This window comes from Homalodisca vitripennis, chromosome 4 (assembly GCF_021130785.1).
Source record: "Homalodisca vitripennis isolate AUS2020 chromosome 4, UT_GWSS_2.1, whole genome shotgun sequence".
Taxonomy (NCBI): Eukaryota; Metazoa; Arthropoda; class Insecta; order Hemiptera; family Cicadellidae; genus Homalodisca; species Homalodisca vitripennis.
In genome coordinates this window covers 32,162,352-32,187,332 of record NC_060210.1, presented here as the reverse complement: position 1 = coordinate 32,187,332, position 24,981 = coordinate 32,162,352, and the positions used below count along the sequence as shown (strand labels likewise).

Genomic DNA, 24,981 nt, shown 5'->3' with positions numbered 1-24,981 from the left:
TAAACGTTGAACTATACAATTTTTTTATTATGATTGTTCTATAGATAAGGCTTTCTCTTAAATTATTGTACATTAAATTTAATTGTGCTACAACAGAAAAGTGTTGTCAGTGTAATACTAAACTCTTTCATTTTCACCAAATTTAATTACTTACTAAGGCAGCCTAAATGGGAAATATGGTGGTGCAGTATTTATCTAATCATTGTACTTATACTCATAAATCCATTAATACTATTAATAAAAGGAGTTGTAGTAGAAAACATTTTCTTACAGGTACAATGAGGCATGGAATGTCTGTCTAATACTGGATGAACAAGAAGCTTGGGTCAAGTTTGGCCAGTCAGCTTTAAGAAATCTTGATGTTACTACAGGTAAGCTGTATGGTTACGAGTATTTTCCTGTAGCATACTTTATGACCTGTGTAATGTAATTACATTTAAAGTTGGGTTATACATTATTTAATTTTGAATTATTTGTTAATTATCTGAATAATTACTTCTTATGGTTGTCAATAATATCTGGCAAATAATTTGCCAGAACAACATGTATTTTAATTACTTTTGTTTTGATTGGAAAAGTATTTGTTGTTTTTAATAAATAAAATAAATCTGTGCCTGCTAGTTGGGAGGTTAGTTTCTCAGCTTTTCACCCCAGGGATCTGAGTTCTAATTCCAGTTAGGTGTCAAATTTTCACACAGTAGTAATCACTTGAGCCTGGCCTGAAGTGATGTAATAAGCAGTTCTGGTCTAGAGCTTCAGATCATCCATCTATAAATAAAAACAAAAAATTAATAAGTAATGAACATTTCAAAACTTTTTAGAAATATTACTGTATAGATGATGAATAACAGTGATTGATAATTTTGTAAGTGTTACTACTACGTATTAGTAATAAACAAGTTTAAATGTGATTTTTTTGACCACATTTCTTACTTAAATAATATTATTAAAGTTTATTGTTTTATAAATAGTGTTTTGTTTGAGTAAAGCTTAGTTTCCTCCATTATTGACTCATATTTTTTTAATTTTTGAAATGATTTTTTTCTTTAAAAACATTTAAAACATAAGAATAGAAATACAGTTTTTTTTAATAATTTAAAATAAAAAAAAAATCAGGTTAAAGAAAATAGATTTTGTGTTACTAATTTGGCACACTTGTTTTCAAGATAGATTCTGTATTAGCTTAGAGAAAGGCACATTTGTTTTGGTGTTGGGTTCTCTTCAGGATATACAGTATGACTTACCATCAGCCTTCATATCTTGTTACTATTTTAACAAAAACCTTTAAAATGTATTTTTTTACAATTTTATTTATATTAACAAGGTTCCCACCCGACTATGAAAACCGTAAAAATACCTTAAATAAGTCATGAATTTAATACAAACCATGAAAATCTCTACAACTTTTGATTATTGAATCAACATGCATAGTCGACATGACTATGTTGTGTAAAGTTGACATATTAGCGAGAATTAAGCAAGCCTAATTGTGACGACTTATGGCTATAGGTCAACACAAATAATACAAAATTCTGGTTTCTTCTGTAAGCTCTGAATGCAGTAGTATTAGGTAAAACTGACTTGATAGAAACCTGGAACTCAAGATGGGATAAACTCTAAACTGTTTTGTCACTCATCAAAAGACTACTGCTGGATGAAGTAGGGAAGGGGAACTTGAATTGTAGTAGAATGCCAAAATATGTGTTGTCTCTTTGAATATCGCTGCCACAGCCAACAGCTTTTATCTGCGTTCCGTTGGCATTTTGTGAGTTGTGTATAACAACTACAAATCGCACCAGGACCAATTGCGCGAGTTGCCATTATTAGACTTGCGCAAATCTCGCTCGTGTGAACCGCTCCTAATGGTTGTTCAATAGTAAGAGCTCTGATATGATAAAAACGGCAAATTTTATCCCCTTTTATGCTCATTATTTACTAAACTATACCGTTAGACGCATACAACCCCTGCTTGTGTCTTAAAATCAATTCCTATTTTTTAGATGCATCCGTCAATTCCTGCACAAATTTTCAACATTGTTAGTGAAATAAGGAATAGTTTCACCATTTTGCCATGTCTGAGAAATTAAACTACTTATATTCGAGCTGAGGTGAGATGTGAGAACTGGCAACAGATGCTAAAGTGACAAGTCATGCGCCATTACGTGTTTTTGGCACTAGATACTGAAATCGGCCACTCCCTGTGAAAAATACCATCTTTTTCTGTTTTTATTTGTAATGTGTATAAAAACAATAAAATGTGAAATTACTATTTTTTACTGTGAAAGAGCCATGAATTTGATGATTAAGATTAAGTGGGAACTGTTAAACTTATTTTTTGTTTAAAGATTTAGTTTTAGTTTTTAAAGTTAAAATTTATTATTTAAAAGTTAAAAGTATTAAATTATCATTAAATTATAAAAATTGCTATTTATTAAAAGGTGGCTTATGTTAGGAACATTTTGCATTTTTTCTTAATACTTAGTACTTTCACCTTACAAGTTTTTCACACTAACTCTTTTTATGTTTCTTGTATACGGTTTTGAGATAGCCATATTATTCAATTTATATGTAACTTTCTGTTGGAAGTTAAGTAAAGAAAAGTTTGTGGTCAGATATAAATGATGTTCTCCTAAGAAATACTAAATTAATATAGTATGTTTCTCTGTGTGTTACAGCTATCCGAGTGTACAGACAAGTGGGAGATGCTGGAATGGTCTGGTCCCTGGAGAGTATACAAGGTGTGGAGAACAAGAAGCTGCTTGCTGGACATATCGCCATGTTCCTCCAAGATTTTGATCTCGCACAGGTGATTTTTCTCCATTTGTTAATCTTTAAATTAGACAAAAATTATTTTTGTTGAACACATGCTTTAGGGCTTCAAGACTATGAAAGTAACGGATCCACTGTTTAGGATCTGTTCCTGGAGTCGAGTGAGCCTGTAACTGCCTTGACAATGAGACAAGACTTGCTGCAGTGGGCTGAGGCTCTCAGGTTGGCCACCACGCTGGACCCACACCAAATACCCTACATCTCTCTGCAGTACGCCAATCAACTGGAACTTACGTAAGTTGGCTAAAATACTGTTAGTTTCAGAATTATCAGGCCGGTCACAAGTGAAAGATAATAATATACATATACATTTTTAGATACAAGATTTATATTATGGCTTAAAGATTACTGCCAAGAAACCAATTGAAAGGGCGTGACCTTAAAAGCGAAAGAGCATTTATGTAAGATAATAAAGAAGTAAATCAGTACTCTGTTATAAAATTGTGTGTTTTTCTGTGAATGATATGGTAGTTCCGAGACATTATGCCCATATGGAAGACATGAATTAATATATTTAATATAATTTACTATTGTTGACTACTGAATTGATCATTTGGAAAATATTTATGAGTCACATTGATTATTAATTATTTATCTACTTGTCCTTATGAGTCAATAATTTTTTCTTTAAAGTATATAATTTGATTTGGTTCTTTCATTGTCTGTACTTTCCTAGTTTTTTATTTTAAATGTTAAAGATCCCCAAAACTGAGTCACTCTCTAATGCAAGAACATCACTTTTAAAGTAAGGAATATTAAACTGAAAATAAAGAATACTTTTATTTTAAATTAAAGTAAATAGTACACTTTGATCAATCTGTAAGCCTAGAGAACAAGAAATTTAAATTATCTTTGTGCCAAGGCTTTTTTTATAGTGTTATACTCAAAGGAGAAATACTACAAGAGCTATTCAGAAAGTAAGGAACTTTTAGAATTTAAAAAAAGAAGTAATAGGAAAACATTTTATTTTGTTTTGTGAACGAGGCACTAAAATATTACTTTTATACATAATCATTGTATATATTCAGGTACTTATCATAGTGGTGGACCAGCTTTGAAATTCCTGTCTTAGAATTCTGTGATCTCAGCCACTCAGTGACGCATGATCTCGAGCTCATGATTGTCAAAACACTGTCTTGTTAGCCAGGTCTTCAATTTGGGAACAAGTGAAAATCGCTTTGACCAAGATCAGGACTTTAGGGAACATGAGGGAAATCTTCCCAGTTGAACGAGTTCAAGAATTCTTGTGTATGGTTTGCCGTTAGAGTTCGGGCATTGTCATGCAAAATCAAAATTTTGGATGACAATTAATTTTCCTCTGCGCTTGTTTTGGACTCTCATAAGGTTTTGCTATGTTTGGCAGTATCGCTTAGAGTTTATTGTTGCACCACACTCCAGAAAACCAATAAGAAGAACACCTTGCCTGTCCCAGAACACTGTTGCCATAATCTTCCTTGGCAAAAAATTTTACAGACATTTAGTTGGTTTTTTAGGGGAACTTGTGTGCCCCCACTCCATGGACTGTAATTTTGTCTCAAAATTAACATGTTTCACCCAGATTTCATCTCCTGTTACGATTTTATTCAGTAGTGCATCACCATGACTGGTAGTTCTTCAAAAACGTCAAAGCTGCCCCCATTCGTTGTTCTTATGGCACCCATTTTACACAAAATTTGTGGTAGTCTAGGTTTTGTGAAAAAATTTCAAACAATAAAGTCAGTGAAGCTTGTGGGAAACATAGAAAAAGCTCAGTTTTGTGAAACAGCAGTTTTTTACAAATCTTTTCATCAACTTTGGCGACCAGGTTGTCAGTGACAGTGCTCAGATGTCCACTCTTCTCTTAATCATGAAAGTTTGTTCTGCCATTTTAAAACTGAATGCACCACTTCCTGACAGAACTTTCAGTTGTTACACTGTTCCTTTATACTTCACACAGTTCCCGATGAATGTCTATTGGTTTTAAGTTTTTTGTCAACAAAAAAGGAATCACAGACCGCATTTCACAGCTGGCGAGATTTTCGATTGCAGCACACATTTGAAATGTGGAATGTAAAAAAGCAGCAGACAGTAAGCAGAAATGTTCCCGTTGTCATGTCTAGACAGCTCACTGAGGTGCCGAGCACGAGCACCAATATATACGTGATTGGCACGTGCCTGGCAGCATCAGGTGTAAATGTTCCTTACTTTCTGAATAGCCCTCGTATTTAACAACATATAAATTTTAATATTATATGTAGCCTATTTATTGTTAAACATAGCAGAGATATTTAGTGTTTTGGTGCTTACATAATATAGTAACAATATTGTGATAGGTAGTGTATTCTGCTGTAGAAATTTACTAGAGAAATTTTATCTCAGACATATAGACATAAATTACAGAAGAAAAAGTAAATGAGTTTTAGCAACTCTTATTTTATAATTTTAACAATATTCTGTTTTGTCAGTGGAAACTACTCTGAAGCATTGGGGCACTTTGAACGTGCTCTGACAGATGGTGCCGGTGAACACAACGCCAGCTGTCGCAGTGGTATAGCACGCTGTGCTATCCGATGTGGTGACTACCGGCGAGGCATCACAATGGCAACCGAACACAATGCATCCAAACAGTTGCGGCAGCAGTGTGCTGAGATACTAGAGCAGACTAAGGTTGGTCTTGAATATCACTAAGTCAATCTCAAAGACATGTTCAGAACATACAGTTATATTCAAATCACCCATTTCCTTTTGTACAGAACGTGGGTATAATCATGTCTCTTACTGGTAGTCATTACTAACAAATCTGATTGTTTCTAAAGAGTATAACATGTTTGAATATTAAAAAATCATATAAACCAAACTGATTTATATAATTTACATATTTTTATTGATATAACCATTTATTAAATGTGGTTTAGCAAGTGGTCAATATTGATTTTTCTGAAGTATAAGTCAAAATGACTTAGTTCTGAGAAGATGAATTTCTTGCAGAAAATGAATGAAGCTGCATCATTATATGAGAAAGCAGAATGCTATGACCAGGCTGCATCGGTCTACATCCAATTGAAGAACTGGACAAAACTTGGTGAACTTCTTCCCAGGGTTACATCACCAAAAATACATCTACAGTATGCTAAGGTTAGTGTCTTCACTGTCCACACATTTACTTGTATTCTTATGAGATATACTATAGTAAAATCCTTCAAGCTGACATTCAGAACTAAATCTATCTTTTAGTAATTTGTATAATATTACATTGTCATCGTGAACACCTTTGAAAATGGTATATTTAAATCTAAAAATAACCTTCTAAATTAAAATATGCTACACATTATTGTATATACACAAGAAAATGAATTAAGTTTTGATGCAACTGTTTTTTTTTTTTCAATGGTTTTAGGGTGAGTATAATCAAGAAGAAATCATTCTGCATGACATAAATTAATAACATAGAAGTAAACAGTTCTTTGGTATTATCCGGAGTTCACTCTGTCCCTATCTACTACTTGTTATTACACTGTATACTTAGGTTCAGATTAGGTTATCATAAATATGTTACTAGTAGTACCAAAGTTTAAGTTATCCTTTATGAGTGATCTGAGCTTGAATTTGGACACTATATCAAGGGATGTTTTTCTTTTTTTACCGGTAGTGGGGGGTGGTACCGCAAGCTAACCACGGTACCACCAAAGCCCACACTGATTTCCAAAAAGCCAGGGACATTTCCAATTGGTTCTTTCCTCACCTCATATGACGTGCCAGATCACACAACATGATCTGACGTTATAAAAGTTGGATGATCTAGGACGTAATCTGAGGTCAGGAAAGTACCAATCAGAAATACCCTGGCCATCAGAGCGGGCTTTGGTGACTTGGCGCCACTCCGCACTTCTGGTGAAAAAAGAAAACATCTCTCGAGATTGTACCTAAATTCAAGCTCATATCACATGAGCGCTCGTAGATGTTAACTTTACCATTTTCTATTTGTAAAACGTATTTACCTTATTATACATCCTAATAACAAATAGTTGATATGGACAGAGTAGCCTCCAATAATACCAAAGTACCAAGTAAACATTAAAATCATAAAACAAATAAACCAATTAGAGAATTCAGATTGAATTCCATTAGTGAAACCAAATTAGAAAAATCAGAACAAAAGATTTGGTCTACTTTTTCATCTGCATTGGTAACCAATTAGCAGAAAACCAAATTTATGTTAAGACTTAATTTTGTAAAGATTAAGAAAGCATGATTAGGCTTAGCAAACTAAATATAACTTTTCAAATGTATTTAATTATATTTTATTAATTGAAAAATTAAAGCTAATATTTTCTTAGTATTAATACTTGGCATCTAGGATTTCTCTGTTGTTTCAAAATTTAGTGGCAGATTGTGGACTTAGCATTAGTATTGTGTTAAAGTAGTATATTAGTTTACCAATTAATTAAGAATCAAATTTATATTTATATCTTTATTTTCATCAAGTTTGAATTCAAGGCTTACGATGGATTAACTCTTAGTCCTCTAATTAGTTTGAACAAGAACTGGTAGCTTAATCGATTTACCATTTATGGGTTTAGGAGTGATTTGGTGATTTAGGTGTTTCTTATTACATTTTGTCCTTTTATAGGGTTTTGACAGTTTCATTGTTGGAAGTTATTTATTACCCTGATGAGTAATTTAGATGCATTTATACAATTTTTGACAACCAAAAATAAATAAAAATGTAAAGTTGTAAAACTTTTTATTTTTAAAAAGTTGCACATATATTTATTGTATGAATGCATATAAATATCATTTCACTTCCTGTATGGCCGAAAACATTTGTACAATTAATCATTTCAAATAAATATACAAAGTCTAAAAACAACTAGGTCTTGCAGTCATAGGCCTATTAGTACTAGTTGATGGCAAGTCACTATCTAAAGTAGTGTTCTGAGGATCAATAGTGTCATTTTCATCATCTGTTAAGTTTTCATCATCAAATAAAACATCATCTTCAAAGCCATAAAAATTACTAAATCTACTTACATTGTCATCTGAATATAAGACTGCATGTATTTCTTGCTGAATCCAAATAATCCCGCTTCATGGTAAAAACAATCACTTACACAATACTATACCATTTAAATGAAACAAAGGATTCTTTGTGCAAAAAAAAAAAAGCAATGAAAATACATCACAGTTACAGAAGTGTTGAATGAAGAAAAGAACTGGAACGTTTCAGACTACAATCCACATGACGATCACGGCAATAAACCAAAACAGCTGATGTGGAAATTAAGTTTTTCAAAGTGTTTGGAAGCAACCAGTTGTCTCAAAGTTGATAATTTTTATTGTATCATGTATCAGAGTATATGTTAAGATCGATTTCTATTTGGCTTTCAGTGAAATATTCAGTCTATGATGCAATAAGCGGCAGGTACGCAGTAAGTTGGGTCGGCCCCGTCCTGCGAGCCCTCAGTGACACAATGCATCAGTGGGCCGACCCCTTTATGCGAATACTAACGGTTAATGTTTTGTTAGCCATCATTATATTTTATTAGTTCTTTTAAAAGTCATTTTTTGTTCTCAATTTTCTTAATCGTTACAGATCTAATCCTCTATCACTAAAAAATTTATTGGTAGTAGTCATAATAATTTTAATTACAGCTAAAAGCCAAATTATTCATATATAATTAATAATTATTATTATTAATTATTATTATAACTAATATATAAAACAAACAATAGCAAAATCATAATTTTCTGTACTATGTTAGTATTTAACTTGCACAATATTAAATTTTGCAACACATTATTTAGAGGTTTCTATATTCATTCTGGACTATCAACCTGTCCTACTAAGATATTTCAAATAATTTTTGTTTCCATGAAAAAAAAATTTCATAGTTCTCTTTTAGTATGTATGTGTTAAGTTTTTATACACCACTGAAGCTTGAAGTGTAAGATATAGAATAGGAAGAGCAAAGTAAATAATTCCAATTTTACCAGTTCTGTAGATACATTATAATGAAACCGCTCATTCTCACTAAGTACCTTATCAATTACAAAAGTGTAGGTGCTGGGTTGTTGAATCCAGCAGTTGATATATGTGTGTCCCAGGGTAAAGAAGCTGTTGGAGACTTTCGCAGTGCTGTCCAAGCCTATCAGAGGGCCGGAGACCTGGACAGTGTGGTCCGAATTAGTCTTGATCACCTCAAGGACCCCCAGGAGGCGGTGCGCATTGTACAGGAGACTCGCAGTATTGAGGGAGCCAAGCTTGTTGCAAAGTATGTCATTAAGTAATTGCAAAATCTTAAAATTTAATTGCTCTGCTTACCTATAATACTTGTAAATGATGAATTTGTGAAAGTAATACAGTTTTCTGATTTAAAATATACTTTATTATAATTTATATTTTATTTATTCTTTAAAGGAATCAGGTTTGCAGTCTGTAGTTAGGGTATTATTAACTTTTAAAAACAAATGTCTAGTAAATAAATCTGATAATTAATTCTAGCAACATGTAACAAAACTGTATAATTATAAACATATTTTTTCATAGATTCTTCCAGCGTATTGGGGACTACTCCTCAGCAGTGCGGTTCTTGGTGATCTCTGGCTGCCTCAGTGATGCATTCCGGCTGTCACGTGAACAGGACCAGCTCGAGCTGTACGCAGATATACTAGCACAGGAATGTGGCGACGGCGAGGCCCGTGCAGAATTCCACAGTCTGGCTCTACATTTTGAGACAGCAGGGAAACACCTGCTGGCCGGCAAATACTACTTCCATGCTGAGGATTACCGCAAAGTATGTCTCGTAGTGTATGTGCTATTATATAATTGAATATTTCTGCTTGTTCACTTTCCCTCGAGTATGCATTCCGAAAAACTACATCTTTTTTTGTATTTTTTTGAGAGATTAATTGTCAACTTTATGTAAATTTAAAATACTTAAAATATTGTTCATGTTATATTTTGGTTTTGTCATGAACAGAAGATTGACTTGATCTCTTAAGTAAAGCAATGATTTTAATTAGTAGTCTTAGTAGTAGTATTGTGTCCTTACAGTCCCTTCTTTTATTAACATTTATTCTCCAAAACATTTATTAATGAATCAAATATTTTATTAATTATGCCTAGTACAATGTTCTTTTCTGCTTTAAATATTCTAACCTGCTGACACTAATATTCATTCCAAGAATTTTTTGAAAGGGCTAATTGACTGGTTTAGCTCAACATGTCTATATGTATTTACGTGTATATGTGTCTGTGTATATGTATTTATGTATGTATGTGTCTGTTTATATGTATAAGATAACTATTTATTACCATAACTTATAATGAATGAATGTTTATTCTAGCAACTGTGCATGAAATACACTTAAAAATTATAATAGTAATCCTAGTACTAATGCTTATGTTGGTTAATATTTTATAAGTTGATGTTAGATAATTTTTTTATTAACTATGATTGACGCTATTCATTGTACAATCTGTGCATTTGTTTTATGAATAAAGAATTTCTGAATCTGAATCTGAATCTGAACCTCTTTACAAAAAGTTAATTATTTCATGTAGCTGACTCCACTTACTAAGTTTGTAATCATTAATAATCAAGTTATTCTGCATATTAACAATGTTGCAATTAGGTATTATTCCATCATTGATGTGAGTTTTGACAGTTAAATCGCTATCGATTATAGTGCTGAAATGAATATTTGGGATTTTGCTGATATCCGAATTATATACAGAGCAATTGTTACTCTTAATATTACAGTAAATAAGTTTAGAAACTGAAAGAAATGAACTACCTTGTACTCCTCTTCTTGATGTTTTTAACTCTAATCTCCATCTTTTTTTGCTGCCTTATCTCCTCATCATGCCCTCTTTCTTCAGGATCTATGGGCTTAAGATATTTACATAAATTAGGGAAAATTTTAGGCACTGCATCAGGAGTCATTATGAGTTTATGTCTTTCTCTCACGTCGATCATTATTTTTATTTTTGAAATGACCTACCCAAACTAAATGTTTATACTAAAAATGTATAATACATTTGTAAGCTTGGCTTGGTGTCTAGTCTGTACGAGGAATAGGTTGTAGCCATTCCTTTCGGGGTTAGTTATCTGAAGGAAATATGAATCATTCTGCATAACCTTCCTCGTTCAAACTATTTCTGTAATTGAATTTGCATCCAGAAACTACACACTTATTGGTTTCAATAAAACAGCATACACTGAAAACACCATTGTAGTCAAAACTTGGGACTTAACATCAGATGCGCGAGGAATGACAATGCAGTGTAAGGACTTAACAGCTGTGGGCTGACCCAAGTGTGTGGTGTTACCACTTTTCACTGCCCGTGGTCTTGCACAAAGATTGCCATGCTGAAACACAATGTTTTAGGAACTGGTACTTGCTCTCTCTTTCAGGTGATAAATCCTTAACAATCTAACATTTTATTGAACACACTAAAGTAAATCATACAACAGAGAAGATTAAATCGACATAAATTTAGATAAGAAATTCACATAGAAGCCTCTGGTAACACTGCCTTCACCAATTATCATATCCCACCAGTATAAGAGCAATATTAAACATTTTTTCAAATGCTTGTGACTTTTATGTATTTAATTGTATGTATGAAACACATGTATTGCCAACACAAAATATGTGCCACATAAAACACACATTAAAATTTACAAATATATTTCAAAAATATTACAATTTAAAATTGTTATAGTATTCTTAAAAATACTAACTTCTTTTATTTTATATATATCTGAGAATACAGCATTACAGGTCAAATACCTTTCAATCAAAAGAGCTAATTATTAATTTTCGTGAATTAAAAATTTAGTTTACTAATTACTGCTACAAATGGCATAACCCAAATCCATAACTGTTTAACCTGCAAATATTTCAGATAATGTTTTCCATAGAGAAGGATGTGTTCCTCTTTGTCTATGCATTGTATAGTAAACTCATTTTTTATTAAGTACAGGTGTATTATCAAACCTATTATTATCGGTAATTAGTAGTATACACATGTCTGATGGTAATGCAGGCCATGAAGCACCTGCTGCAGGCGTCCAGACAAAGCCCTGAGGATGCAGAAGCTCTCACATTGGCAGTGCAGGTGGCAGGTCGGGCGGGTGACGATGTGTTGGCCAACCAACTGGTGGAGCTGTTACTGGGCGAGGTGGATGGCGAGGCGAGGGTTAGTCATGACATGAAATAAAAATAGAAGAGAGATTTTTCAAGCATATGATGTAGGCTACTTCCCATTCATTATTATATGAGCGCTTATATATTATTAGTTAATTAGTGTTTAAAAAGTTTAGATTATTGTAGGTTTTAAATGAATAGCTCATTTGATAACTGATACTGAAATACAAAAAGTTGATGTGTGTGACACTGGCACTTGATGCACTTTTTACACCACAATAATCAAAGAGTTAATCTTAAAAATTTGTCGTTACTACTCAGTTGAAATATGTTCATCGTAAAATTCGTTAAGTTATTTTTGTAATTGTAATAACCATAATCATTTTTATATTCATAAACCAGTAGTTACTACATGTAGAATGGCATCGCATCAAGTTGTGTACCTCATGCTCAAATAAATTAGAGGTTCAATAAAACGTTAGAAATCAGTTCGATTAATGATAAAATCCCTTAAAAAATCAGATTTTTTGTGATTTCGGCAGGAGTAGGAATAGTGTTGTACAAAGCTTATTACATGTAAGTCATTATAAGCTAAGGTTGTTTTATGAAAGGTTTGAAATGATTATCAGATATTAATCTGGACTGGTACATATAAACTTCATTATGTGCAGGATCCCAAGTACATATTCAAGCTGTACATGGCAAGAGGTCAGTACAGGGAGGCTGCCAAGACTGCTATCATCATAGCTAATGAGGAGCAAGTCAATGGTGAGTTGTACTAAACTGTAGTTACCTCTGTATATAGCTAAATACTCAGCTTGTCAGTCATATTCAGAATATAGATGGTCGAGTGCGAAGACAAATTACTAATTGATCATGAAAGCTACAATAATGAAAGTGGTATTAATATGTATGACCACTTCATGATTTACAAGACAGTCTATGAATAAAGTGAATTTTTATACATGAAAGATAGTTTCAAATTTCATATTATTGATTTTGCTGTGTTATAGTTTTATATTTGTATAAAAACTGGTTGCTATTTAAAGTCTCTTATGGAATTTGTAAATATTTTTTTTATTAGATGCTAACGATTTAACAATAAATTTAAATTAATAAAATAATATTGTTGAAAACTTTTTAAAGATGCTTCAATATTCTGTATTTGACAGGACTTCAGCAATTACATTGTATACTTGTATATCATGTAAATAAATGTAATGTCTTATTATATCTAATGTTCAGAAGTAAATATTCATATAACTTTACCTTAATTTCTCAACAGCCATATAATTAAGTAATTTTAACATTGCATTGAAGAAACTGAGGATGTACATGACAAAGTGGTTGATAGTGGAAGTGCTTTCACTGTTATGGTACTTAGCCAAATATCATTGGTGGATTAGCACTCCACAAATATATAAACACTATGTTGTGGTAGAGTGAAGGTTCATTTATTGCTTCTGAATGTGACAAATCGAACAATGTCAGTAAAATCTGTACTAATTGTCTTGAACAGCTAATACATCTCAACAAGAATTAATTAACACCGGAATTGATAACAATGGTGGTAGAACATTGTTGTCTTGGCCTTGAATGTGAATAAATGCTTCCTACTTGTGCACATATCTGTCAGTTTCATTACTCACCTTACCACTATTAAATGTTATATAACAGCTGTAAAGTTTGTTAAACTTTTATGAGCTAGCCAATATCATTTCATATTATTGTGATATAAATTTCTCTTGGATGGTATCATTAACTCTGTGTAAATTCTTACTAATTTGTAACAAAATGTAATCTTTCTATTTTTAATATTGATAAAAATTATAGTGAATCATCAAATCAAAAATAATTTTCTCTTATGGTAAAACATATAATTTTCAAAACATTCTAAAGAAAGGTGGATTTAATCTGTGGCTGTCTTCTCCAAATATGAAACTGAGGTTGTTTTAAGGTGTTCTTCTCGCACCTGTACTGTTTGTGGTTGGTTTAACACCCATGGCCAAATAGTTCACAGCTGAGATCCTTCCTGAGAACCTCTGTCAATGTTATTGATGTCGGTTTTAACAATATTCCAAATATGCAAAAAATGTAGTGGCTCAGAATAAAAAAAAACATACTATCAGCACAAAGCTGTCTTTAACTTTGTTTATCATAGCCACACAATTTCGATCCGAATAAATTGCAGACGGTTTAGGCATATAGTCCGACCGCCAGAAGAAAGATAGTGATATATCGGAGTGCAGGAAGGTATTTCATAGAATTGGGTCAGGCCGTCTTCCTCCCCTTCTCCATCACACTCTCCTCGCACTTCCTCTAGCAATCTTGCTAAAAATATTAGTCGTTTTTTGAAATGAAATGTTCATTTCATAAGAAGTTTGTTTGTTGTAATAATTGTGCTAACGTCATTTTATTGTCGATTGAATGATGCATACTACGAGTAGTTGCAAGAAGAAAAAACAATACTTAGTGAAGCTCGTAGTGTTATTGCCAGGAAATGTAATGAGGAATACAGACAGGGGGGTTCCTTTTTACACATTAAAATCCCTAAGCAAATTAAAATTAGAAGTATACATAAAATAATACATGCATACAGTTGAAATAATTAGCAATCATCATATTCTTTCCAGACTAATTTCAATCATACATTGTTAAGAAATAGACATATTCATAGAGGAAGTATTATTATTACATTGATTAAAAAACTGAAGCTTTTATTTTATCATAAATTACTGTAAGGATTACAGATGTTTTCATAAATACTGAATAAATAAAAATAATTTGTAATTATTGTTGGCTGTTTTTTGTGTTTATCAATAGCTAACTATTGTATTTTACTTAAAAGTATTAAAAACACATCAAATTAATATGTTTGCCCAAAATTTATTAGTAAACATACTTTAACTTACAAGTTTTTGAAGGGTTAAATTCTTGATGTGTTTCGCTACAATTATTTATTTGTGGACAGTGTGAGCTGATATTTTCACGTTTAACAGAGGGTAGTAGTTCTAGAGCACTAGCCAAATAGGTTTGAAATATGAAATTAACTCCTGTCTCGACCTGTACTAAACATATATATATGTTAAGCATATGTGACAGATACGGCCAAATACAAAATAATTGAATCGGAAAAAGTAAGTGCTCTGTGGTGTAATGGTAGCACATTCACCCGGCAAGTGAGAGATCCGGGTTCGACTCCCGGCGGAGCAAGTACTTTTTGTGATTCAATGTTTATTGAAATTAAATAAGGCTATTGCCAATTATACAGTTTGATGTATATATATATATACATATATAGAAAGATAGATAGGTAGAAAGTGTTTGTATTCTGTGGGCTCAGTCTGTATACAAAGAACAAAGAATCTTCTGGAAATTCGCTCATAAGAGTCTGTATTGTAACAGACAGATTTCTATGATATCTACCAAGAATGCAGAGTTAGTGGGGCAGTAATGTATTTTGCAACAGGTAATTACCGCAGTGCCCATGATGTGCTTCTGGGCATGTGTCAGCAATTGAGGCACAACCAGCTGACCATCAGCAGTGACTTACTATCAGCACTGATGTTGCTACACTCCTACATACTGGTGCGTCTTCACGTGTGCCGAGGTGACCACAGCAAGGCTGCTTGCATGCTGATACGTGTTGTAGAGAACATCAGCCAATTCCCTTGCCGTGAGTTGTTGCTTCATAATATATTTTTTTTTTTTTTTGTAGTATTTTTCTGTTGCCTTTAATCTTTGTCAAATTGACATGTCACATACCTATAAACATTGTAATATTAACAATTTTCTGAATGTAAAGTGCTCTTATTTCCGTACCAATCGTAAGAAGAGTTCCATAACATAATATACTGAGATTTCACCAGCCTGAATTGAATATAACAATAGTTAATAAAATAAGAAGGAACTTAGGTTTATACATACAAATTTTACCATGACACAGTACAAATTTTGGAGTAATTCAATTGGTTAATGTTATAAGCTGTTATATTTCAGTACACTAGAAATTAAAATTCTCTTTCTAGCCATGCAAATTAAATAATAACTATTAACAACAATTATTGTCGAGTTATTGGGGTGCAAGGGTGGATTGATAGGGCTAGTCTACTGTGGAGGAGGACTGTTGGAGTAGGTGAAGCTCCCTTAGTGTTAAAGACTGTTGCAAGCTTGTATATGAGTGAGTGCTGTCTCTTGCCCACCTTGTGACTGTAGAGAGTGAAACAAAGTTCACCTCCCCTTCTTCCAAGATGACATGGCCGAGATTAGTGCCCACCATCCCTCCTCATGGGATCTCACCAAGAGACAGCATTTACCCCCAACTTTACCCATCTTGTCTCTCAGGAAGCAATCGCAAAGGTCCTTTTAGAACTAAGTACATTAGAGGTTTCTCATCTTCTTATCCCAAGTAAACAAAAATTGTTACTTTTAATATACTTTATAATTATTATTTTTACAAAAATCCGGAAAACTTGACAACATATATGTTATTTTGACCTACACTCAAGCATTGTAATTAAAATTCAGTTGTATTCTATAAAAGACACACATATTTAGGCTCTCTGGGGTTTGCAGACTTTTGACTCTTGATCATGTGAAACTTGCTCATTTGGTTTCTAGGCATCTCGATAGCTTATTATGCTAAAACAAATAACACAAGTAGTATTGAACGTTTGCTGAGTATTCTCCATCACTAATTCAGCTGATTATTTTTCATATTATTCATCTGTTTATTTTCAAAGCTTAACCTTGACTAAGGTCAGAATATAATACAGGCCAGTGTGCTGTCCCCCACAATCAGTCACTACGTCACGCTATCCGTCTGGTGGGCCATATACTCCTCACGTATTTATCACATCTCATACAAACACTTTTGTTGAATATAGGCTTAAAAAGTATATAACTCTTCAAATCTAATGTTAAAAGAAATATAACCTATTTTAGTAAATAAACTAGTATTGAAAAAGTAAAATAAACTTGAACAGTTACTTCATTTAATTATGTTCAATTGCAAAAAAAAATATTAACAGATTCATCTGCGCGCTCACTCCCATTGAATGAAGCGATGGGTGACAAATATGTTAATAAACTATTTATACAAAAATGAATTCTTATTGTATGTTTTTATTTCATTTCTACTTATTGACAAATTAGTTATTTAATCATAAATATATTTTTAAATGTTCCTTTTTGGATCTATTTGTCTCTATAAGTGTTTTTCTAAGTGAACGTTTCTTAATACAGATAATCATGTTGTTCTTATCAACTCATAAATATAAACAAGGTAGGAGTAGGCCACACCATTTGTCACGTATCAGGCTTCATGAAGGTTCAACACAAAATTACATGTCTATATATAGCTCATTTCATTATTGACAGGTAGAACAACAGGCAATCATACGGAAATTAAATCTGTATGTCTCCCAGGAAAAAACAAGAGAGACATTTTTTCAGCCTAGTGAGTAATATGTTTCAACAGCGATCACTCGAATTTCATGGTTGGATATTTCATAAAACTCATTCTTGTCTATGTAAAAATTATGTTTCATGTAAAGTTTAAAGGTGAAATCTTTGTCATGATATCTTGCTGCATATCAACCACAGTTTTGTTCATTAAATTCAATTTCATGTTAGTGTTTAAATAATAAAGGTCTACACACCAAGGTCACCATAAACTTATGTTGTATGCGGGATAGTTAGACTTAATATGCCACATGTTAAAAATCTCTTATGTGTGTAATGAATTTGTTTAAATATTTATTCTGCTGTTTTCTTGTAGCAAATAATTTTGTAATTGACATTATTGTTGTTTATAGATATTGTACCGATTTTGACATCAGCTGTAATAGAGTGCCATAGAGCTGGACTCAAGTCTAAAGCTTTTCACTATGCTACAATGCTCATGCGACCTGAATACAGATCTCAGGTAATTATTTCATCTTCTCCATTTCTATTTGTATCCAAAATAATGTTCAGTCGTAATTTGCCATCTATCAATATCAATACCAACAGTTTCACTCCAATACTTAATTCATATTCAATGACTTTTGAGTGTTTTCTTTTTACATTAAAACTGTTTATTTGCATGGTATTAGTTACTGAAAGTAAAATTATATTAAATATTTCAATAAGGATTTATATTAATTTTTTATACCATATTTGTTCTTTTTCTTTTAAATATAAAAGTATTTTTTATTTGAAAAAAGTTAATACTCAGGATTAAAATTATTCAAATTTTAGCCTTAGAACTTTTTTATTGTTTAGAAACTTGATTTTAATCATACCATTTTAATTCTCAACCTAAATGTTTTCAAAATTTATCTCATAAAAACCTTTAAATACAATTAGAAAATCTATTATGTTGTATTGTTCTATGTTTATTTCTTCTAATTGAGAATTAAATATTTTAAAGTGTAGGAAATGATTTCATTATTAATTTTGACACATTTTTAAATTGTTGTAAAATAATAATGGAAAACATGTTGTTTATTAATATGTTCTTTCACAGATAGAACCTAAGTACAGCAAGAAGATGGAGGGGGTGGTCAGGAAGCCCCCGCGGGGACCTGACAACAAGCTGGCCCCTGACCCCCCAGAGACCACATCACCTTGTCCCTACTGTGAGTACAGCCTGCCGGAAACTCAGCTCAGCTGTACACAGTGCAAAAACACCATTCCTTTCTGCATCGCCACGGTACGCTTCGTTAATCAATCTATAGCTTTATACCAAAATTATCCTAGTTTTGAGTGTTTTAATTTTGAAAGTTTTAAACAACATCGTTGAATACTAGGAAGTAAATTTTGCACATGTTTTAAAATAAATTGATTAACGCAATACCATCATTGCTTAATTGCACATCTAGAGGCACTTAGGAGAAATTTACATCAGGGGACAATGCTTACTGGTTGTACGTTAGCTTTAAAAAAAGTCACACAGCTTTGACATACGCAGCAAGGCATAAATTCCAGATGAGATTTTGTTTAAAACATTCTGGACATGTTTATTCTAATGTAAGTTTTCATCTATGGTTAAACCTACAAATTTTGTGCCATTTTCTTGTGCTATGAGATGAGCCTACAATAACTAATGGTTCAATTTTATGTTTATTTTGTTTCATGGAAAATTTTATAAAGTTTGATTTACTTGAATTCATTAATAAATTATGATTATTTAAGGACTGACCATTATTAATCTGATTATTTTATGATTATTAGTAACTGTCGATATAAGCAGAAATCTCAATGTCATTTGGAGATTTTCCCGTCGCTATCATGTTAGTGTCATCTGCATGTAAACAAATTTTGATGGAGTGGCATGTTTTTTTATTCCTCTCAGATAACAAATGAAAAGTAGAGGACCCAATATTGATCCTTGTGAGAACCTATACCTTATTTTTTGTCGATTTGATGCAATATTTCTTATATAATTACAGCTTAAGTCATATTCTATAAATTGTGTTTCCACATATTGTTTCCTGTTAGAGGACTGAGATATCTTAATTGAGTTTGTAAACCAATTGAGTTCTTTTTTGGTTATACCTAATTTTTCCAGTTTATCTAATAACAATTTTTTGAGACCCACTAATAAAAGCACATGATAGGTCAAGAAAAATCCCTACCATTTTCTTTCCTGTATCAACTGAATTGATTATATTTTAATAAACTCAATCTTAGCTGTAATAGTGGATTTGCCCAGCAAAAACCCATGTTGTGCTTTATCTGCCAATGTACTGAACTTCAAATATTTTAGAAGTTGGTTGTAGACAGTACGCTCAAAGATTTTTGAAAAAGAAGACAAGAATGGACACTGGCCTGTCACAGGAGACATCTCTTATATACCTTTTTTAAAAAAACTGGTATAACTTTAGAAATGTGTAGTTTTGATGGAAAATGACCTGAGATAAGAGAAGAGTTCATTAAGTGTGTTAAAGGCTTTTTGAAAAACCTTATAGAAGTTTTAATAACTATTATGGGAATTTCATCAACTCCAGCAGAATATTTATTTTAAAGGAGAAAACAACCTTTTCTACTTCATTTTAGTAACAGAACTAAATAAAAATGTTTTACTGGTATTTTGATTAAAATATTTTTGGACTGTACTGTTTACTCAAGGATATATGTGTGGGACTATTTGTTCATCTACCACGTTTGTGAAAAAGTGATTGAATAAAATCACTAATCTCTATTGGATTATTGATCGTTACCTCCTCATTATATAATGTAATATTGGTTGCTGATTTTTGTGGCTCTCTCAATTTTAAAATTAATTATATTCAAAGTTGTTTAAAATTTATTTTAAGATTTCTTTTTTCATCAATAATTGGCTTTAAACTGATATTTTTGGAAGATCTAAAGATTTGTTCTAGTTCAACTAGTTTATTTTGTTTATTTTTTAGATCACTAGTTATCCATTTTTGGGTTTTAAAAGGTCTTTCTTTAACTGATACTTTAGGGCAACTTATATCAAAGTAATAAAGAAATGAATTGTAAAGATATTAGTTTTCTATTGAGGCCTGATAAACGTCTAACCATTCTTCAGCCATAAGATATCTATCAAGTAACTCAAAGTTAGAGCTGTCAGTCTTTATACATACTTTTTTAATGTTATTTCTATTATTACTGAGTACATCTAGTATCTTAAAAATTTGAGCATCATGATCTGAATTTTGGTTATTATACCTTCAGCAACTATCTTTCTATTGTTTATATTTGTAATACAACAAAGTTCATGTTCATTTCCAATAATTACCCTGTTAGTGAATTTTAATTTAAATATCCCAACGTTTGCCAGAAACATTTTGAACTATATTTATGAAGTGATTATATTGATTTTCATGTTTTTTGTTCTGTGATTAAAAAATTGTCTGACAGTAAAATGTTCTTAATGTCTGTTCAGTAAAGATGTTAATAGCAAAGCTAATCAGCCAATTGAAGATTATTTTGTTTTTTTCAGGGTTGGCATATTGTCAGAAATGACCTAACAATTTGTCCTAACTGTAACTTTCCTGCTATCTGTTCTCAACTGGAAGTGTAAGTATTGACATTAGATTATAAGGTAATATTATAAATATGGTATTGTAATTGTGCTGCAATAATATATATGGTCTTTCTCATATGGTCTTATTTAAGGGTTAATAGTGTACTATATATAGTAACTTATACACATGGTTTTAGAACTTTCTACTAGTATTTTGAGGTGTTATTCTTGGACCAAAGGAAAAACAAAATATCATATTAACCCTTTTAGTGCTAAGGGGTCTGGCGCATTGCCATACCCAAGAGTGCTATGCATTTTAGTGCATTTATGCAGAGTTTTAGTAAATTCCTTAATATTTCCTTATTTGAGGTAATATCTTATTACATTTTTTTTGTATTGAAGATAATTAAACAATAAACCGAAATAAATACAAAAACATACATTTGTACATATTTGGATTGTTATAAAAAAAATGTTCTTTATAATATAAATGTTTTTATAATTTTTTTTCACTTTGGTATACAATTTTAGTATGTAAACAATTTCATATTATTTTTCTGAGGCTACCATCGGAAAGAGAAACTAAAACTAAACAAATTACATATATTTGATTTTATTTTTACACAACAAATAAGAAGCGTGGATTAAAAATGTAATAAGTTGTCCGCGCCAAATTTTGCCCTACATATAGGCCTAATGTTTGAAATGCTCAAGAAAAAAAGTAATACACTTACTATTATTAGCATAAATGCTTTACTAACTTTATTGTTATTTATAAAAGAAGAAATTCAAACACAGTTAACACTTTTTTTACCTAAATAATTGTTTTATTCAGTAATAAAACTACAAAAAAGGTGAAGTAACTAATCATAATCTGCAATGTTCTTATTAGACATTGTAACTTAGTAAAATATAACACACACGGAAAACACAAATGAAAAATGAAGTAATGCAATGATTTGGAATACTAATGAAGTAGTATTTCACACAATTTAATGGATAAAATAAGATAAAACAGAGTAAACAAAGCACAGCGTCAGTTCGCTCGCAACGTAAACATCCGAACTGACCTTTTTATTTCACGTCAATGACGTATAAACAGCTGATCGTCGGCAAATAAATATACAAATATCGTTACTGACAGTTCATGGCTTTTGGATGAACTGTCATCGTTTGCAGCCAGTAACTTGCATAAACTGAACCAATATATATAAAAATACGCTGCGTCTACGACGTAGACGCTAGCACTTTTCGACATAAACGCAGCGTCTACGACGTAGACGCTATAGCACTAAAAGGGTTTAAATGTTATAAAATCCAATAGTTACCCGAACAGCTGCCATTTTGTAATTTTCACTTATTCGTTTTTGATTTAAGGACGGCCTGTTGTAATACTGTAGGTTGAAATTTGGTACACAGCTTTATAATCTAAAGGCCTAATTACAGAAAAATAATAATATTTACAAGTAGTATTTTCACAATGGCAGCTTCTTAAATTCTTTAATGGTTTTATCATTGGATTTGTAATTAATTTGTCTAAATAAAATGATATAATAGTTACTTTTTTATTATATGAGGTTTTTAAGATATAAACACTTAAAGGTTTTAAGAAACCATCATTTAAAAATAATGTACGTGAAGGATTATTTTTTTCTGTAATTATACCCTTAAGCTATAAAGCTATATACCAAATGTCAACAGGCTATTCTCAAAATTAAAAATGAATAAGTGAAAATTACAAAATGATGGCCGTTCTGGTAATTATTGACTTCAAAATATTTAATATGACGTATATAACGACCACATAGACTGTTACAGATATGCATTAACTGACCACATTACATTGTTGGTAGTCTTATAAGGGTTAACCCTTACAACCCATTGTCATACAATCATTATGATTTAGCTGTTCATTCATATGTTAGACATTATCCAACATTGTAATGATGTCACTTTTACTTCATTTTCAACCAGTCTGCAATTTTCTTGATCGGTGTGATTGCACAGCAATTATCCTTATATACTCTTATGAACTTGTGTTAAATTTCCCACTTAACAATATGCAAGGAAAATGAGTAAATTCAGATACTTCATAAAAAAACCAACTGTTCTGCAATTCATCGTCACCACCACCACTATTTGCTATTGTTGCCTTCTCTAACTCAGCAATGATTTCAAAATCAGAAAGAAAAGATTTAAAAACAACAAAACCTAGTAGTTAACAATAATTCTCATTATTAGTCCCTGAGAAGTGGAAATGCTATGCAATCACAGCACCAATCGGAAACCAGCTGAAAATTAAAGAAAAATGACATCATTACAAAGTCTGATACTCTCTAACATATGAGTGAAACAACAAAATTACAACATTTTGAGTTGTAAGGGAAACATTGAACTACTGCAAAACATGTTTAAAAATCCCTGGCCTTCAACATACAGAATATTTGGAAAAATATCATATCCTGTTGAAATGCAAAACTTGTTAGTGTATGTTTTTTTTCTATAACTTAGTTCAATAAATTAAAAATATAATAATGTATATACTTTAATAACTACAAGTTTGCTACAAAATTGTGTTTTTACCAAAAATATGCTAAAATAAATACAAGGTGAGGGGGATAACAGCTGAAAATTGTTGATTGGAAAGGATTAATAATGTATGTTGTATAAAGTTAAGTATATTATATAACCCTCTGGAAACCAACCGACAATATAGTGCCATAAATTCTCTATTTTTTTTTTATTAAGTCTTGTATCTACAAATTGGGTGTGATATGTTTTAGGATGTACCAAAAAAGTTTGTATTTAATTGTTAAAACAAATGTGTATAGGTAACTATTTAAGAAACTAAAGGGGTAGGAGGAACAATGATTGCTATAACTTCATGCACTGTTTCTGGCTGATGGTGTGCTAAGTAGTAGAAAATTATTTTTATCTTGGCTAAATTAAATTAAATATTCAGAGGAACACTAATTCTATTAAAAACTATATTACCAGCTACAGATGTATTTTGAAATAATGAAATACAACTATTTGTGACCTAAATTATGTCTTGTGTGTGTTAAGAGTGATTTTGATGTACCGTTATCTAGGCTGGTGGAAGGTGGAGGCACATGTCCCATGTGTTCAGAGATGGTCTATCCTCATCAGCTGGCAAGAGTCGACTTTGACAACTATGTACAAACCTATCTACAACCTCCCAGTTAACATATGCAACTCATCATCATACTACTCTCAGCCACCTTGTCAATTTATTAAGTGTCTAATAGATACACAAGTAGTGATTATTATAAAATAATTAACTTTCTAGCACAACAAAGATTCCGATTCCTGCAGACATTTTGAAGTGAATAAATCTAGAATGTAAACTTGTTTCTGTAATTTATTTATATAGTAAAATCCTGATTAACCAAAATCGGATCATCCGCAACCTGTCTCAACCGAAATGGTTTCATACATAATACTATGTATATAAATAAGTGAGCAAAATGCCAGGTGTTGCTAGAAAATAACTGGATTAATATTAGCAGACCCACAGAACAAAAGCAATAAGGCTGAATGTTGTACGGTCGGTCACGTGACTCCCCCTCCCTTCCCTTCTTGTGTTTCATCAGGCTCCCGTTCTTATTCCACCCATAGTGCCAGTTATAAGCAGTTAACCTTCTGTCTCTGCAACAGAAAAATGTTGAGTATCCAGAAAGAACAGCATGTGAACATTAAATTTCTTTGAAAATCTGAAAGTAAAACATTTGTCATGTTACAACAAGTGTACGGTGATGAAACATGTTTGAGTGGTTTAAATTATTTAAAGATACAGTAGAGTCCCGCCGATCCGAACCCCGCCATCCGAAAATCCGCCCTAATCCGAACACGGCTAGGAGGAAAATATTAAAATTGCTAAAAAGGCAGGAAAATAAATTAAAAACCAGTTATTACAGTAAAAACGTAAGTTTTATTTCTCAAAGCATTTACTTACTGGACATATAGAGAAACTGAAATTACATTTGAAACGTTAGATGATACATACATTGTACGGAATTTAT

The 24,981-nt window shown here is 31.8% G+C and overlaps 1 protein-coding gene across 1 annotated transcript in view; it reads left to right on the top strand.

The window, feature by feature from the left end:
• LOC124359122 (WD repeat-containing protein 19) overlaps positions 1 to 24,309 on the top strand; it is a 79,222-nt gene extending 54,913 nt beyond the window's left edge. The window contains exons 14-27 of the mRNA XM_046811586.1: positions 274 to 371; positions 2,676 to 2,806; positions 2,912 to 3,063; positions 5,274 to 5,475; positions 5,797 to 5,943; positions 8,914 to 9,080; positions 9,356 to 9,602; positions 11,861 to 12,013; positions 12,633 to 12,729; positions 15,431 to 15,637; positions 17,778 to 17,887; positions 18,470 to 18,655; positions 20,915 to 20,991; positions 24,031 to 24,309. Coding sequence (XP_046667542.1) covers positions 274 to 371; positions 2,676 to 2,806; positions 2,912 to 3,063; positions 5,274 to 5,475; positions 5,797 to 5,943; positions 8,914 to 9,080; positions 9,356 to 9,602; positions 11,861 to 12,013; positions 12,633 to 12,729; positions 15,431 to 15,637; positions 17,778 to 17,887; positions 18,470 to 18,655; positions 20,915 to 20,991; positions 24,031 to 24,145 — 2,089 coding nt within the window. The 3' untranslated portion in view covers positions 24,146 to 24,309. The remainder of the gene's footprint in view (positions 1 to 273; positions 372 to 2,675; positions 2,807 to 2,911; positions 3,064 to 5,273; positions 5,476 to 5,796; positions 5,944 to 8,913; positions 9,081 to 9,355; positions 9,603 to 11,860; positions 12,014 to 12,632; positions 12,730 to 15,430; positions 15,638 to 17,777; positions 17,888 to 18,469; positions 18,656 to 20,914; positions 20,992 to 24,030) is intronic.
• Positions 24,310 to 24,981: the final 672 nt, after the last annotated feature.